Below are 18,899 nucleotides of genomic sequence, written 5' to 3' on the forward strand. Positions count from 1 at the left end.
ATATTTTTGTCATCTTCTCCTGCGTAACACGCCTGGTCCAGCCCGCCCCATGCTGGGCTCCAATCTAGCAGGACCTTCAGCATGACAGTGGAGCGCGCTAACTAAGCGCTGAGCTAAAAGCAGGTTTTCCTAACGTACACTTACTTGCACAGCCACACCAACAAGCACTCGTCCGAAAGCAAACGTTCGTTCCAAAAAGAGTTTTCCTTGATGACCTGACCTTTTGTCACAGCTAGTATTTGATATCAGTACTTGATACTATAGTTTACGTCTGGGAAAGCACTAACAAGTATTGTCTGCTGATCACTTTCTAGTTTTTCTTCACAATTGTTTGTTGCATGTGCTGAATCCCTCCTCGATTGCAGTTCATATTCAGCCACTTGGAACTGCTTCATTTTAAACTACATCAAATACTTATTATTCTAATAACAGGCACAATTATTTATTTATATTTTTGGAAACGTGATAGTGAAGCTGCAAAATTCAAAGCAGGAAGTGACGAATGACTGTTTACATATTTTTGTAAAAATTTCAAATAAGTTGTGGTGTTCAACTTTCCCAGGTCTTGTCTGCATCAGGGAGGTGTTATATTCCAGTATCTCACACAGACACAGACATCCTGTAATGCACAAACAATCTATGTATAATTCCTTCATTCAATAAATAAGAAAAGTATTGAAAGTGCTTCTGTTTCTTTGTGTAAATGCTGAAATTAATTGAAAATGTATTGCATGTGTTGATGTTTTCAATGGAATTAAATTGAATGATGTGCTACAAAGCTCCTCCTGCCCCCAACATCCTCCTCATGGCAACCTTTGACCCTGAACAAAAAGGGGTGACTCACTGGACAAGGATGTCCCGGCGGTTAAATGCTGCAAGTTACAAAAAGCCCTTTGGTTCTGTGGACATGGCTATTAAGGGGGACAATGAGAGACACACTTGGACACCCCCATCCCTCCCTTGTTACAAAATATCATTGTATGCTATTCATGAGCCTTTTCTAGCATACTCAATGTAGCACGTACAGAAAACCGGAAGGATGACGTCCATCAATCCCTAAAAGTTTTCACAGTACTTCACTTTTCACCCATTGCGACTTATTCCAAAATAGAAATCATTCGTGTTTTCCCTCACAATTCTACACACAACACCCTGTAATGACAACATCAAATGTTTTTATTTGTGCTTTTTGCAACTCAATTCCATGTGCATAAGTATTCACAGCCTTTGCCATCATGCTGAAAATGGGTGTCTCCTCTTTCCACTGATCATCCTTGAGATGTTTCTACAGCTCCACTAGACTCCAAATGTGCCGCATTGAGTTGCTTGGGTGTGATTTGGAAAGGACACGGCCATCTGTAGAAGGTGCCACAAGTGACGGTGCACGTCAGCGCACAAAGCAGGCATGACGTCTGTGGAATATTCTGCAGGTACAAATGTGGGGAAGGACACACAGACGAGTGTGCCAAGCTTGTGGCATCATTTCAAAATGACTTGATGCTGTAGTACAGCCAATTCTCCAACACCAAATCATACAAAAAACGAAATATTTTTTTCCATATAAAGTGATGTCACCCAAAACTATGAAGAGAAATACATTTTCTAGAGAATAATTCTAGTTGTACATGCAGAAAGCAGTGTGCAATAATCATAAATGAGGAATGAATGACCATGAAACATAACTTTGACTTGTATTGCTTTTACTGAAAGCGATGAGGAGCAGAGACGCCATCTTTGTACTTCTTTCTTGACTCCAATGGTGTTTCTCAACTTCTTCGTCAAATTACTTTCTTTGTCCCCATGGCAGGTCATTTGGCAGCTGTACTCGGGATGAAATGTATGGTAAATGCAGAGCAACGTAGGCATAAGATTGGATCAGAACGTTTGGAACATTTGAAAGTTTTGGGGAAAATGTTCCATACAAAAAGTCAGGCTGTGAATTTATTGATTTATGCACATATGATTTATTAGCTTTTCATTTTGAATACATTTGTAAACATTTCAGAATAAACGTTTTCCGTGTTGTGTGTAGAATGATGGATGTATGGATTCCAATTTGGAATAATGCTGTGACGTAACAAAATGGGTCAATGTCCTTTGACTTTTCCGTGTAAAACGTTTGGACTTGTCTTGTGCGTAAACAATCTTTGTCAGGTTCTGTCGGAGTGGACCGTCCGGCTTCTTGTGCGCATGTGCACAGGAAGACACGAACAGAGAGACGTTGACGGGCCATGTCTTTATTTTTCATGTCTTTTATGTCTTCAGTCTTCATGTCTTCATGCCTTGTCGTCCACGATGCACTTTAGAACTTCGAGAAGATGTTTGTGTGTTTACAGATCTTCGCTTTTCTCTTCGCGGTAAACTTTCTCTTCCCGCCGCTGCGTGCTCAGGGTAAGCATTATATTTATATCATGATGAATATTTATACACTATTGCTCTTACAGTCACATCACGTCTTCATGCATTTCATGGGATTATTTTCACTACTACTCAGTCATTTGGGACTTGTCTTCTCCTGCTAAAAGCTTGAGTGGGTGGAGAAAAAGTTATTTTTATGTTTCAAAGTTACTTGTTGATTTAGTGCCATCTGGCATCCTGTGTGGACTTTTCTCCACCAAACGTGACTGTCAAGTCATACAAAGTCTTAATGCTGCAAGCAAATAGTCAAAAAGAAGTGTTAGTGTCGTCACTAAACAGCAAACTTAATCGTCTTTTGCGACTTTGCTGTGAAAAAAGGAAGTTGCGTTTACGAACTTCCAGAAAGTGGGAATAATGGAATGATGTTAATAAAGTCATTTCATGTCGCGCATTGAAAGACAGCAGAAGAGTGTAAAATAAGCTTTTATTTTCGCCCAAATAGTGTTTATTGCAACATACGAATCCTCGTTAGCTTACTTGACAAAGAGTGTCCTGAAAAACGGAATGAAATGCTTCTTGAAGGACGTATTTCATATTTGTGATTAGTAAATGACGTAACTGGCTTCAACGAGAATGACACCTTTTCAGATGTTGTATTCTTTATTTGATTGGTTTAGCTTCAACACAAGAAAACAATCAACATCTAACTGGATGAAATGAGCAATTATTCTGATGTATTCAGGCAGGGGTGACCAAAGTCTTTGTTTGTTGTTGAATTGATTTATTGTCAAGGTGAAAGTTCAATAACAAACCCAATACAAAGCACATGAGGAGAAATGCGTTATTGCTGGTGTGATGATATGTTTCATGTTATTCCATGTGGGAATGAGCAGAAGGAAATAAGGAAAGAAGAATGGAGCTGGGGGGGGCTGTTTTTCTTACTGCTTAGCATAGCTTGACCTACATGAGACCTCAAAATATGCTCACAGGGCACAAACATCCATGAAAATGAGAGAATGTGTTGAATAAATGTGAAGGTTTGTGTGCTAAGCAGGTGTTGAATAGAAAGACTTGTTTTCACGTTTAAGCCGTTTGGGAAGGCGTCTCCTTCAAGTCCTTTTGCTGTTTTTCTTCTTGGTGTTCAAATGTGGTCTGCATGAGCCTGCTGGAGTCCACATGGGTTCAGGATGTGGATTTGCTCACTTTGCAAAGTCCTCGTCTGCCTGAAACGTGGACGGAACACTCGTAGCTCATAGATTGTCTTTGTCATAAGGCGCCACAGCACGGGTGTCTAAAGGGTGGCTCAGGGGACATTTGTGGAACCACAGCTTGTTTTTTAATTGGCCCACAACCTATTGTAGAAATAAAAGAAATAGCTTCGAGTTGTTTGTTTTTTTAATTTGATGACGGCGCAGTGTACGTTTTAGCGTCTTCAGTCATCAGCAAATGCAACGATAGCTTCCTGGTGAAACTTGCTCCCCGTCACGTCTTCCATGTGGTGGTGGTGGTGCTGTGAGGGGAAGCATCTGGAAACAATTTGACTCCTCAAAGCAGAAGGCTGAGGAGAGAAGGAGTGGGGGAGGAGAGTTCTTCTTTCCGCTGTGATCAAGCGTGAGCTCCAGACTCGCAAATGATAGTCTTGCCAACGTTCAAATGGAGTTTTGCGCTCGTCGATTGTTTATCCTGACCGGCGTCAAAGCTCAACCTATTCACAGCAACACGTAGCCAAGGACTAGAGAAAAAGAAGCCTTCCGGCTCCACAATGGAGCATATGCTTACAGCTGGGGTGTACAAACGTCTTCCAGCGATAGCTAGCATACATTCAACTCAGGAGTCGGGAACCTTTTTGGCTAAGACAGCCATGAAAGCCACATATTTGATTCAAATATGTGGCTTCTGTGAGAGCCATGTTGTATTTTTCAACACTGAATACAATTGCATTTTTAAGCAAGACCGACAATTTCAGGATGTACTATTTTATTCTTTTTAATAACGTTCTGAAGCTAACCAATAACAAATGAAATACTTCTTAGCATTGATGTGACGTGTGTTGCTGATGGCTTTGTAGTGTCCTCACCTTTCTTCATCACAAGGCTTTGCTGTGCAGAGTTAGCCAGCTGACTATTTGATTCAAGGAGGGAAGTTTACTTCTTGACCTCTCAGTGACCCGGCCAGGCTACCGCATTATCCAATAATAATCAAGTTTTGGTGTCTCACCGGAAAAATAAAAAAAGGGCAGCCGGGCCCGGCCACCCGCATTGTGCTAGAAAATGGATGAATGTTTTTATCTGTGATCTCTGCAGTGTTTCACTTACTTCAAATGTCAGCAGAAAGACAAATGAAAAGAAATCAATATTATCATGTTAAGAAACGTCTGAGAGCCAGATGCACTCCCTCCCCCTGATCCAAATGGGGATGGGGGCCACTTTGATGCATGAAAGATGCTAAAAACAATCCAATGTACGCTACGGCAGCTGAAGTCAACATCTTAGCTTTGTTAGTTCATTCGTATCGTATCCAACTGAAAAAAACATCCATGTACAAATTGTGCGGGAATTCTGATGAGGCGAAGCTGAACTGGAGACGGAAAATGGGAAATTGCAGGGAAAGTGGCTATTTTAGGAACCTGTCACGTTGGTATCCTGAATGTGTTGATGCAGGAATGCCGTTCATTTCAATGGGAACTTTTGGGGGGGGGGGGTTTGTGGAATGTGGGAAATGTCCTGACTGAGAGTGGAACTTAAGAAATGTGGAATTTTAAAGAAATTCTTTGTCTTATGGAAAATGTGGGAGGTTTTGGAAGGCGTAAAATGGACAGCTTGTTGAATGTTTTCATGTAGGAATGATTTGGATGTTGAGTCAACGTGCAAGTAGAAAGGAAGAACAAGCTGTTTGGGTGTTTATCTCCCGGGCGACGTTATCGGGTTATTTTTTTCATCGTTGCTGCTCTCATCCAAGCATGGACTTTTCTCTTCCATTGATCTTTAACGGTTGACACTTGCTTGGCTGAGTTGTGACTCATGGAGGATCTGAACAGAACTAAGATGAAGGTCCAGTTCCAGATCTAGATCTAGATCTAGAACCAGATCAAAACAGAACCACAGAGAGTCATCTGTCATTGGCATTTTTGTTTTAGAAGAGATATTGTAAAATATAATTGAAAACAAAGTGAGGGTTACTTGTGTAAAACTACTACTACTACTACTACTACTACTACTACTACTACTAACACTATTCTGATACCACCTCAGAAGCTGACAAATGTTTGGTGTGACACACTGTCTCAAACTGCACAGATGATCTTCTACTCTGTGCGCAGGCGTCCCTCGTTTATGGCGGTTCATTGGTTCCAGAACCGACGGTGATAAGTGATTAGTAATGCACAGGCTACAGGATCACTGCAGGGACACAAGAGATGGCTGCCACTAGCATAGCAAGCTACCGAGCTAACTAGTTAGCCTCTCCAATTTGCTTCTTCTAAACATAAGAAAGTGTTTCAAATGGAGAGGGAAGAAGGATAAAGTAAGAAGCCAAAACCTTACCACTTCCACACAGAATGGGAGGAGAACTATGTGGTGTCAGACATACCGTGGCATTGTGAAGGTCATCTGATGTCATGTAACACTCCAGATGCCTAGTGGCCAGAATACATACTGCATGGAAGTTGTTTTTCAATATTTTATGACTAATAATAGCCCATAGTCAACCACCAAACAGCCATCATTGACTCATTCATACATTTTTGAAAAAAAAGGATAGGGTGGGGGAGTGATGTAGTGGGGACCACGTTGTGGTGAGGGACGATTGTATCTCCAAGTAGTGGCAGGAGAAACGCTTGTAATTATTCCATGATTGATGTGTAGCGATGGTCAAATCAGTCTTGATGGACCGTTTCATCCTGGAAACCTGCGAAGAACATCATGCTTTTATTGGTGCTTCTGATGCCAGGTGTACTTGCATTGTGGAAAACCATTTAGCAGTGGAAGTCATTGTTCATGAGCTGTGCTTTATTTAGTTATCCAGTTAGGGGTTGCAAAGTACTTCTCCCATTAGGGTTTAGTTAGGGTTTAGTTCTCCCATTAAGGTTTAGTTAGGGTTTAGTTCTCCCATTAGGGTTTAGTTAGGGTTAAGATCTCTTAAGGGACCAGTTTATGAAATGATACATTTCACTACCAGCATCACGGAGCATCTCTGGGAGTACTTCCAACTTCCCTGCATGCCTTGCTGGTAGTCGTAGTTGGCATGTGTGTTGATTTCTGTGGCGGTGTTAAGTTGGCCATGTTGTGCTGATTTCTTTGATGTCTGAGGCAGACTCTCGTGCTGAGAAATGACCCTGTGATGCTAGGATCACTGCAAGTAGCCTTTGGACTACTTAAAGCATGCAGAAGATCCATCTCTCGTGCAATATTTACTTGTATTAATGTCTCTTCTGTTGTTGTTGCTTAATTTATTGGTATATATGTTTATGTGTTTATGTTTCTTATGTTCTTATTCTTTCATTTGTTTTCTTTCTTTTCTTGGGAGAATGAACAGAATAAGATTTTCATTGCATGGTATAACTGCTGTTGTACTATGCACATGACAATAAAACTCTCTTGAATCTTGAATCTTGAATCTTGAATTCAAGGTCAGCACAACACACTTGGCAAATGTCACTGTGCACGTTTCCATGAACACGATGTGAAGACAAGACGTCCACAAGCAATAAGAATATTCCGTTTACATGTTCATCACAATATTCCCACTATTGTTGCTCATACCAGCATGACATCAAAACAAACCTTCAGGTTTTTTCAGCATAAAGACAAAATGTTACATTTGTTTCTATTTTTGTAGATATATTATTGTTCAACATATTATTGCTCTACATTAGTTGTATACATATTATTGTTCTACATATTATTGCTCTATATTAGTTGTATACATATTATTGTTCTATATTAGTTGTATACATATTATTGTTCTACATGTTATTGTTCTATATTAATTTTATACATATTATTGTCTACATATTATTGTTCTATATTAGTTGTATACATATTGTTCTACATATTATTGTTCTATATTAGTTGTTTACATATTATTTGTTTACATATTACTGTTCTACATATTATGGTTCTACATATTGTAGGTATAAAAACGTCTGCACATGCTGCGGTAAAGATACCGTATGAGTGCTGATGGATATACTCCACAATATTGAAGTATTTCAAGTAGAGATGCTCCATATTGGCTTTTACTGATATCTGATATACCAACATTGCCCAGCACTTTGTTACCGATACTGATACCAAGTGATACGGATGTAAGCAGCAGCTCTTCGCTCAACCTAATGTCATTCAAGATTCAAGAGTTTTATTGTCATATGCACAGTAAAACAGCAGTTATACTATGCAATGAAATTCTTATTCTGTTCGTTCTCCCAAGAAAAGAAACAAAACACAAGAAAATGAATAAGAACATAAGAAACATAAATACCAACATAAGAAACAAATACCATCATAAACATAAATACCAATAAATTAAGCAACAACAACAGAAGAGACATTAATACAGATAAATAATACAAATAAATAAATAAAGTGCTATGAGTGTGTGTGCGTGTGTTGCATGCGACGTGTGTGAGTGCTTTGTTGAAAAGCCTGATGGCCTGTGGGTAAAAGCTGTTTGCCAGCCTTGTGGTCCTGGACTTCAAACTCCTGTAGCGTCTGCCTGACGGTAGGAGTGTGAATAATGAGTGTTGTAGATGTGTGCTGTCCTTGATGAGGTTGTGTGTTCTGTGTAGGACTCTAGATTTATAAATGTCTTGCAGTGAGGGGAGGGCTGCCCCAACAATGTTAACTTGATCACCCGCTGGAGTGCCTTCCTATCACGTGTTGTACAGTTACCGTACCAAACAGTGATGGAGGCGGTAAGGACACTTTCGATAGTGCATCTGTAGAAGCAACTCAGGATTGTGGTGGACATGCCAAATTTCCTCAGTCTTCTCAGGAAGTACAGTCTCCTTTGGGACTTCTTCAGAATTTGTTGGGTGTTGTGAGACCAGGTGAGGTCCTCGCTGATGTGTGTGCCAAGGAACTTGAAGGTTTTCACCCTCTCCACCTCAGTCTCATCAATAAGCAGGGGTCTATGCGGCTCCTTTTCCCTTGTTCTTGGGTCGATGATAATCTCTTTAGTCTTATCTGTATTGAGAAGGAGATTGTTATCACGACACCAAGCTATGAGGTCCGCCACCTCTCTTCTGTATGATGTTTCAACACCACCAGTGATCAGGTCGATGACTGTAGTGTCATCCGCAAATTTAATGATGCTGGTGTTGTTCTGGGAGGCCACGCAATCGTAGGTGAAGAGCGTGTAGAGGAGCGGACTCAGCACACACCCCTGTGGGGTCCCAGTGCTCACAGTTCTTGAGCTGGATGTGTGATTGTGGACTCTGACTGACTGGGGCCTGCCTGTGAGAAAGTTAAACACCCAGTTACAGAGGGAGGGTGACAGGCCAAGTGTGAGGAGTTTATTTGTGAGTTTGTGGGGGCTGACTGTATTAAAAGCAGAGCTATAGTCTATAAATAGCATTCTGACATATGTGTCCTGGCCCTGTAGGTGAGAAAGGGCTGTGTGGATGGCAGTGTTGACTGCATCATCCGTGGACCGGTTCTGGCGATATGCAAACTGTGGAGGGTCCACAGTGGCCGGGATGCTCTTTTTGATGTGGGTCATGACTATTCTTTCAAAGCACTTCATAACAATAGGAGTGAGTGCTATAGGGCGATAGTCATTCAAGCAGGTCACGTTGCTCTTCTTGGGTACGAGCACTATGGTGGTGGACTTAAAGCAGGTCGGTACCGATGCTTGTGCAAGCGACAGGTTAAATATGTCAGCAAGCACATCAGCTAGCTCAGATGAGCAAACCCGAAGTGCACGTCCTGAGATGTTGTCTGGGCCTACTGCTTTTCGTGGTTTGTTTTGTTCAGAACCCTGCGCACATCAGCTGATGTCACCATGAGAGGTGAGTCCTGTGTGCTCCCCAGGTTCAGCCATCCTCTCTGCTCATCAGGAGTTTGGGTGTCAAAGCGGGCATAGAACTCATTCAGCTCATCTGGAAGTGTGGTTTGGCTGGACGTGGCTACGCTACTCTGCTGTCGATAGTCTGTGATGTGCTGGAGCCCCGCCGACATGCGCCGAGGGTCTGAGGTGGAATAGTAGCCCTCCAGCTTCTGTCTGTACTGTCTTTTGGCCTCTCGTATGGACCTCCTCAGGTCATATCTGGCCTTTTTGTAGTCCTCAGCGGTGCCCATGACAAATGCAGTCAAATGAGCACGTAGCTTAGCCCTTACATCACAGGTCATCCACAGTTTTTGGTTAGGGTATTTTCTGTAATACTTGGTGGTGGTAACAGTCTCTATGCATGTGCTAATGTAGCCAGTAACAGCAGAAGCGTATTCATCCAAATCAACAGTACAATCTTCCCTCCCCGCTGCAGTTTTAAACACATCCCAGTTTGTGCAGCCAAAGCAGTCCTGAAGTACTTGATCAGTTTCTTCATTCCACACTTTAACTGCTGTACTTACAGGGGGAGCTTGTTTGAGAAGTTGTCTGTATGTTGGATAAAGGAATATGGAGATGTGGTCGGCCTTTCCAAAGTGGGGTCTTGGAACAGCCTTCAAAGCACCTTTGATGTTGCTGTAGACTTGGTCCAGGATGCTATTTGTGACGTTATGTGGTACAAGGAATGAACGAATAATGCTTCTTTTACTGTGCTGCCACTGCGTGCATTTCACTCATAAACTCCAAATAAGACAAATACTGCAATATGCAGTACAAGTTCTACAACAATATTTACTGGAAACAAAATACAGTCAAGCCTGTCTATAGCGGCCACTAAAGGGAAACGGCAAAAGTGGCCGCTATAGACAGGTGGCCGTTATAGACAGGTTGACGGCCATTTTGAATTTGTGCGTGCACATATTAACATGTCTGTGATTAAAAGCTTGTTGTGTTTGCAGATACATATAATTATACTGTTACATGTTGACCAGTAGAGGGCACTGTGGGACTGCGGATAAAAGTTAAAGAACATTTATAAAGAACTACTAGGTTGTATTTGTATTTGTATTTTTATTTGTACTTTATTTATCCCACAGCATGGAAATTTACTTGTTACAGCAGCAAGCAAGATACGCAAGTAAAGAGTACAGTTTAAAGACATGCATATTGACTACAACATGGTTCAGGTGGTGCAGGTGTTATAGAGCCTGACAGCGGTCGGTATGAAGGACCTGCGGAACCTCTCCTTCTTACACCGTGGGTGTAACAGGCTTCTGCTGAAGGAGCTGCCCAGGGAAACAAGTGTCATGTAGCGGGTGAGAGGTGTTGTCCATGATGGATGTCAGCTTAGCCAACATCCTTCTCTCCCCCACTTCCTCCACGGAGTCCAGAGGACCGTCCAGCACAGAGCTCGCTCTCCTGATCAGCCTATTGATCCTGCTCCTGTCCCTGTCCGTGCTGCCCCCTCTCCAGCAGTCCACAGCATAGAAGATGGCTGAGGCCACCACAGAGTCATAAAAGGTCCATAAGAGAGTCCTGCACACACCAAAGGACCTCAGTCTCCTCAGCAGGTGGAGGCGACTCTGGCCCTTCTTGTAGAGGGCGTGGGTGTTGACGGACCAGTCCAGTTTGTTGTTCAGGTGAACACCCAGGAATTTGTAGCTGTCTACCAACTCTATGTTCGCTCCCTGGATGTTCACCGGTGTGAAATGGGATGTTTTCCTCTGGAAGTTAATGATCATCTCCTTTGTCTTGCTGGTGTTGAGTTGCAGCTGGTTAAGCTCACTCCAGCTGACAAAGTCCCTGATGACCGTCCTGTATTCCAGATCGTTCCCCTCTGAAACACAACCCACAATGGCTGTGTCATCGGAGAACTTCTGGATGTGACACTGTGTGGAGTTGTGTGTGAAGTCCGAGGTGTAGAGGGTGAAGAGGAAAGGGGAGAGCACCGTACCCTGAGGGGCACCTGTGCTGCAGAGTATCATGTCAGATACACAGTGACGGAGCCTCACATACTGTGGTCTATTGGTGAGGTAGTCTACAACCCATGCAGTCAGTTGTTGGTCTACTCCCACACTCTCCATCTTCACTCTGAGTAGTGACGGCTGGATGGTGTTAAAGGCACTGGAGAAGTCAAAAAACATGACCCTCACAGCGCTCCCGCTGTCCTCCAGGTGTAGCAGTGATCTGTGCAGCAGGAAGATCACTGCGTCGTCCACTCCGATCCGAGGCCGGTAAGCAAACTGCAGGGGGTCCAGCTGAGTGCCCACCAGGGGTCGCAGGTGCTGCAGGATAATCCTCTCCATGGTCTTTATCAGGTGAGAGGTCAAGGCAACAGGCCTGAAGTGGTTAGGCTCCTTGGGACGCGGTGTCTTTGGTATCGGGACAACGCAGGAGGTCTTCCACAGGGCCGGGACTTTCTCCAGGCTCAGGCTGAGATTGAACTGAGACAACTCCACAGAGCTGGTCAGCACAGTCCTTGAGGATTCTAGGGCTGATGCCGTCCGGTCCCGGGGCCTTCCTTGCCTTGATCTTCTTCAGCTGACTTCTCACCTGATCATCAGTTATGGAGAGGGGAGTAGAGGATGGCTGGGATGGGGATGTGGGGGTGAAGAGTGGTGAGTTGGTAGGAGAGGGAGTGGGGGCAGACTCAAATCTGTTGAAAAACGGATTGAGTTCATCTGCCCAGATCTTGTCCCCACTGGCTTGGTCTCTCCCCACTCCTTTACCATGGCCTGTGATGGTCTGCAGGCCTCTCCAGACTTCGCTGGCATTATTCTCCTCCAGCCTCTTCTCCAGTTTCCTCCTGTGGCAGTCCTTCCCCTTCCTGATCTTATGCCAGAGTTCCCTCTGGACTCTGCGCAGCTCCTCCTTGTCCCCCGAGTTGAAGACCCTCTTCTTCTTGTTTAGCAGGGCCTTAATCTCAGAGGTCACCCAGGGTTTGTTGTTGGGAAAACACCGCACCAACTTGGAGGGCACAGTGTTCTCCACACAGAAGTTGATATAGTCTGTGATGCAGTGAGTCATGCTGTCAATGTCACTGCCATGGGGACTACAGAGCGCTTCCCAGTCTGTTGTCTGGAAGCAGTCTCTGAGCCTAGCACTTAGGTTAATAAACCGCTGTTAATAAAGCGATTAAAGTGCATCGGCGACGTGAGTCTCTCCTTCCCCACAACAAGCGGCATTACAGTATTGACCAGTGCACATTGTCTCACACCAGGAAATAAACGGTGTCACTGTCTGCAACAAGCTCCAAAGAAGACGGCTTTTTTTATGTGGAACAACTGACAGTTTGTGTGGATCTTGTGAATGATTGTAACTGAGCTAGGACTCAGTAATTAAAGTCTACACACGACGGCTTCATTGATTGAAAAACGAAACTTTTTCGTGCATGAAGCTTCTGCTTGAGTCGGCATTTTGGCCACTATATGCAGTCAGATATTGACCAAGGGATACAAAATGGGTGGCCGCTGGCCGCATTAGACAGGTGACCGCTATACACAGGGTCTATAATACGCAAATTTTCTGCGGGGGATTTTTCAGGGGCCGCTATAGGCAGGTGGCCGCTAAGACAGGTTTGACTGTAGTCATGAAAAAAACCCGGGGCAATCGTCAACTAGTATCACAGTTAAGTAAAACAGGTTGGTAATCCAATGAAATCATGAATGCTGGTAACTAGCGAAGTTACACAGACATCCGTAGAAGAAGAAAGTCAAGCGTAAAGTATGACACTGATGTCATGATACAATCAGTGCAATGATAAGCAGGTATTCGCTGCGTGAGGCCCAGCTGAGCTGTGATGTCGGAGTAGAAGTATGAAAGGAAGACTCTTTAGTTACGTAATTTACACTCATTGCAGATTGACAATCCAAAGAATGGGAATAATCCCACAGGGTGGAAGATAGCAAGTTGTCATCATCATCATCACTCAGCCTCCTGTGTCGTTATCCACAGAAAAAGCCATACTAAAATCAACATATCTCATATTTGGACTTTATTCATGTGTATCATTATGAAATGTTAATGTGTTCATGCTTTGTAGTCTGAGTGCCAGGCAGCATAGCAGGGTGAGCTCAGCCTCGAGTGTGCTATGAATGGAACACTGTCGCTTGCAATGAGCCCGGTGCTCATTAGCAGCCAGCCGCTGGCCTCCTAATTGTACGTGACTGACCCGTCATGCATTCCCTTCCCTCAAATATTTGTGTCACCTTCTATTCTTTGAACAAGCACTCATTCCATAGGCAACTTGAGTTAGAAAACCAAATGAAAGATGGCCTTTTTTTCTTTGTAGTAGACCAACTGTGGAAACTTGAACACTCTTGAGTCTTTCCACTGTCAGCATCAAACTTCACGTATCACGTTATCTACCACGTAGTGTTTCTGCTCAATAGATGTTTCTATGCTATAGCACTTGTTCTCTTTAGCGTCACGGGTAAGCTGGAGCCTATCCCAGCTGTCTTTGGGTGAGAGGTGTGGTACACCCAGCCAATCGTAGGGCACGTCTATACAGACATTCACACCTATAGAGCGTTTCAAATGTTAACCTAACCATCAAGCCAAGATAGACACGTTCATTAGTGCCGTGTTTGTGTTGAATTGTGCCGTTGAATGCTGTGATACTATGTGACTTATTGAAGACTTAAAGGCCACATTCAGTGAAACCTTACTTTGCAAAAATATTGCCTGCCTCAGTTACGCTACAGTATTGCACAGAACAAACTTGTATTTTACTTTTGCTACATTGAATCTTGTGGTGTTAAAAAAGATGTTTGTTCAGCCATCTTGGATCACACACCCAACAACAAATCTGGTCAAACTTAGTCTACACAGTACTTCGCTATCCTGTAAAGCAAACTACAGTACTACGCTAACATGGCTTTAGTATGTTAGCATGCTCTCGACTCCCACCTGGAAGTCATTGTCCCCAACAAGTCTCTGCTTTTCTTATTCAGTGTTCCGTATAATTATGATTATCATGATGATGATAATGATGGTTATTATTGTACCAGCCATTAGCTAATGAATTCATTTTTGAATAAACGTGCGAGAGTTAGGATGCGACTGCATGCCGTTTTCACAGTCTTTCAATTGTACAGCGCTCTACCACCTCCAAGGCTTTGACACTGGTAGCACATTTACTACTGATGACCTTTGACGCTGGTAGCACATTTACCTACTGATGACCTTTGACGCTGGTAGCACATTTACATACTGATGACCTTTGACGCTGGTAGCACATTTACCTACGGATGACCTTTGACGCTGGTAGCACATTTACCTACTGATGACCTTTGACGCTGGTAGCACATTTACCTACGGATGACCTTTGACGCTGGTAGCACATTTACTACCGATGACCTTTGACGCTGGTAGCACATTTACCTACTGATGACCTTTGACGCTGGTAGCACATTTACATACTGATGACCTTTGACGCTGGTAGCACATTTACCTACTGATGACCTTTGACGCTGGTAGCACATTTACCTACGGATGACCTTTGACGCTGGTAGCACATTTACTACCGATGACCTTTGACGCTGGTAGCACATTTACTACCGATGACCTTTGACGCTGGTAGCACATTTACCTACCGATGACCTTTGACGCTGGTAGCACATTTACTACCGATGACCTTTGACGCTGGTAGCACATTTACTACCGATGACCTTTGACGCTGGTAGCACATTTACCTACCGATGACCTTTGACGCTGGTGGCACATTTACCTACCGATGACCTTTGACGCTGGTAGCACACTTACTACCGATGACCTTTGACGCTGGTAGCACATTTACTACCGATGACCTTTGACGCTGGTAGCACATTTACTTACGGATGACCTTTGACGCTGGTAGCACATTTACTTACGGATGACCTTTGACGCTGGTAGCACATTTACCTACGGATGACCTTTGACGCTGGTAGCACATTTACCTACGAATGACCTTTGACGCTGGTAGCACATTTACTACCGATGACCTTTGACGCGGGTAGCACATTTACTACCGATGACCTTTGACGCTGGTAGCACATTTACTACAGATGACCTTTGACGCTGGTAGCACATTTACCTACCGATGACCTTTGACGCTGGTAGCACATTTACCTACCGATGACCTTTGACGCTGGTAGCACATTAACTACCAATGACCTTTGACGCTGGTAGCACATTTACCTACTGATGACCTTTGACGCTGGTAGCACATTTACTACTGATGACCTTTGACGCTGGTAGCACATTTACCTACGGATGACCTTTGACGCTGGTAGCACATTTACTTACGGATGACCTTTGACGCTGGTAGCACATTTACCTACGGATGACCTTTGACGCTGGTAGCACATTTACCTACGGATGACCTTTGACGCTGGTAGCACACATTTACCTACGGATGACCTTTGACGCTGGTAGCACATTTACTACCGATGACCTTTGACGCTGGTAGCACATTTACTACCGATGACCTTTGACGCTGGTAGCACATTTACTTACGGATGACCTTTGACGCTGGTACCACATTTACCTACGGATGACCTTTGACGCTGGTACCACATTTACCTACGGATGACCTTTGACGCTGGTAGCACATTTACCTACGGATGACCTTTGACGCTGGTAGCACATTTACTTACCGATGACCTTTGACGCTGGTAGCACATTTACTACTGATGACCTTTGACGCTGGTAGCACATTTACATACTGATGACCTTTGACGCTGGTAGCACATTTACTACTGATGACCTTTGACGCTGGTAGCACATTTACCTACGGATGACCTTTGACGCTGGTAGCACATTTACATACCGATGACCTTTGACGCTGGTAGCACATTTACTACTGATGACCTTTGACGCTGGTAGCACATTTACCTACTGATGACCTTTGACGCTGGTAGCACATTTACTACTGATGACCTTTCACGCTGGTCGCACATTTACATACTGATGACCTTTGACGCTGGTAGCACATTTACTACTGATGACCTTTGACGCTGGTAGCACATTTACATACTGATGACCTTTGACGCTGGTAGCACATTTACTACCGATGACCTTTGACACTGGTAGCACATTTACCTACCGATGACCTTTGACGCTGGTAGCACATTTACATACCGATGACCTTTGACGCTGGTAGCACATTTACTACTAATGACCTTTGACGCTGGTAGCACATTTACCTACTGATGACCTTTGACGCTGGTAGCACATTTACTACTGATGACCTTTGACGCTGGTAGCACATTTACATACTGATGACCTTTGACGCTGGTAGCACATTTACTACTGATGACCTTTGACGCTGGTAGCACATTTACTACTGATGACCTTTGACGCTGGTAGCACATTTACATACTGATGACCTTTGACGCTGGTAGCACATTTACCTACTGATGACCTTTGACGCTGGTAGCACATTTACTACTGATGACCTTTGACGCTGGTAGCATATTTACATACTGATGACCTTTGACGCTGGTAGCACATTTACTACTGATGACGTAGCATCAGGAGAAACTGGGGGTTCAGTATCTTGCACAAAATACTTCGACATGCTCACAGGACCCGCAACCGAGCCATGCTGCCCCGTAATGGTAATGTTGCGGTACTGCAGTTATTGCAGTACACAATGCATTCAACACAAAAGTCATACTCAGTGCGTTCCAGATTGACCACATTTTTATGATCCAGTAGTTGTCTTTTGAAAGAGACCAGTTTAGAAAGGGCAGTGTTCTCTGTAGACACAAATTCACATAGAGTGGAAGTCTGCTCCTCCTCAAAGCATCAAAGAGCGGACCTGCTGATGGAATCCAGAAAGTTTTGTGTCAAGCAGCTGAGGACACACCACCAAGGCTTCCCCAGCTCACATGAAGGTTCTATATGCTGATTAGGAGGCGTGATGCTGTTCATGAGGCTGGCCTGTCAAGTACACTCTTTTTCTTTGATGTCTTTTCATGGCTGCCAGCAACATTCAAAGTCTCTTTTATGTCCCGCACGTTTCTTTCAGAACAATATCTCTCCCTTTAGAATCTGGCTAGAATGGACCCGTCATGACTTGGAAGTACTTTGTATTGCAGGGTGGACATGCGTGTATCTACCAAGACAAACACGTATTTCATCTTGCAACGGGCACAGACCGCCTCGGTGTATGATTTGGTCAAAAGTACATCAATATAAAGACAATGTTTCATGAAAAAGGTGCCATAATATGTAAATGTAATGGTGAAATATAATATTAATATTAGAATGAAATGTAACAAGGATAATTGGTGAATATCTTATTTGGTTCGTTTTGTAGGTGTGATGTCATTTCAGTCTTAATAAGCAAAGCGTGTTTGTTGTGAACATAGATGCTAAGTGCTGCGTCTGCTTGCAGATCCATCCTGCTGCCATCATGCTGCACAATTCTCCCCCTGCAAAGAAGCTTGTGACCAGGTATGAACACACACACAGCAGACCATTGTATCCATTTTCTACAGTGCTTGTGCTGATTAGGGTCACTGGTGAGCTGGAGCCTATCCCAGCTGACATGGCAGGGCACATATAAATACAAACATTCACACCAAACTCTCCAGTTAACCTAACATGCATATTTTTGGAACGTAGGAGGGAGCAGGAGTACCTGGGGAGAACATGCAAAAGACATTCCAGCTGAGATTGGAACCCGGAACCCAGATTGTGCAGCCAACATGCTAACCACCCAAATGTACAGCCCCCCATTAGTGTGTGTTTTTGGTTCATGTCAAAAATGTACACATACAATATGGCCTTTTTAATACACTTCCTGAGTCCAACTGAGTTTCTATCATATTTTTATCACAAAACGTCCTTGTTAGCCACCTGCTGTTACCATGGAAACCGGAAGTCATTGTCCCGCAGCTCTGTCTCCTGTCTTATGATGTCACCCACAGTTGGCTGTGTAGTTCCTTACTAAGTAACACAGTTACACCACAAGCCTCTGCTTTTCTTATTCATCACGGCTGCAAAATAAAGCCACCATGGGGCCACAGAAAGTGGCAAGTTGGCAGTATTTTGATGAAGAAGGTAAGAAACAATAACTCCTAGCAAAACACCAAGAAGATGCCAGAGGACCAGGGAAAAAGTCCAAAGGCCAGAAGTAAATACTTTGCACTTACTTAAATACTTACTTACTTACCATCCGTCCCCAGTTGCCAAACCAAGCTGCCTGAAAACAGAGCAGAGATCAGGAAATGCCGGACAGAAAACAGGAAGTAACCAAAATAAGAGTGTTGGGATGCAGAGCATGACATTGCTTTATAAATCATTTTAATGTTGACTGACTTTCTTTTCTGCAGCTGGCCACCATAAAGAGTGAGTCTCGTTTGAAGCATCTTTTGCAGAGGTTGCCCGGTTACTGTCCAGAATCAATGGTGAGTCCAATTTCGCTCTATATGTCTGCTTTGTAAAGAGAATGCCGTAAAAGTACATTTTGGATGGAGAAGGCTTCTAATCAGTGTAATTCATGCTAAAAG

General features: G+C 43.6%; 1 protein-coding gene across 1 annotated transcript in view; it reads left to right on the forward strand.

The window, feature by feature from the left end:
* Positions 1-2,140: 2,140 nt before the first annotated feature.
* Positions 2,141-18,899, forward strand: part of reck (reversion-inducing-cysteine-rich protein with kazal motifs) — a 62,788-nt gene continuing 46,029 nt past the window's right edge. The window contains exons 1-3 of the mRNA XM_054765026.1: positions 2,141-2,391; positions 17,783-17,841; positions 18,723-18,797. Of these exons, the coding sequence (XP_054621001.1) occupies positions 2,319-2,391; positions 17,783-17,841; positions 18,723-18,797 (207 nt within the window). The 5' untranslated portion in view covers positions 2,141-2,318. The remainder of the gene's footprint in view (positions 2,392-17,782; positions 17,842-18,722; positions 18,798-18,899) is intronic.

Source organism: Dunckerocampus dactyliophorus, chromosome 21, assembly GCF_027744805.1.
Source record: "Dunckerocampus dactyliophorus isolate RoL2022-P2 chromosome 21, RoL_Ddac_1.1, whole genome shotgun sequence".
NCBI classification, from domain to species: domain Eukaryota; kingdom Metazoa; phylum Chordata; class Actinopteri; order Syngnathiformes; family Syngnathidae; genus Dunckerocampus; species Dunckerocampus dactyliophorus.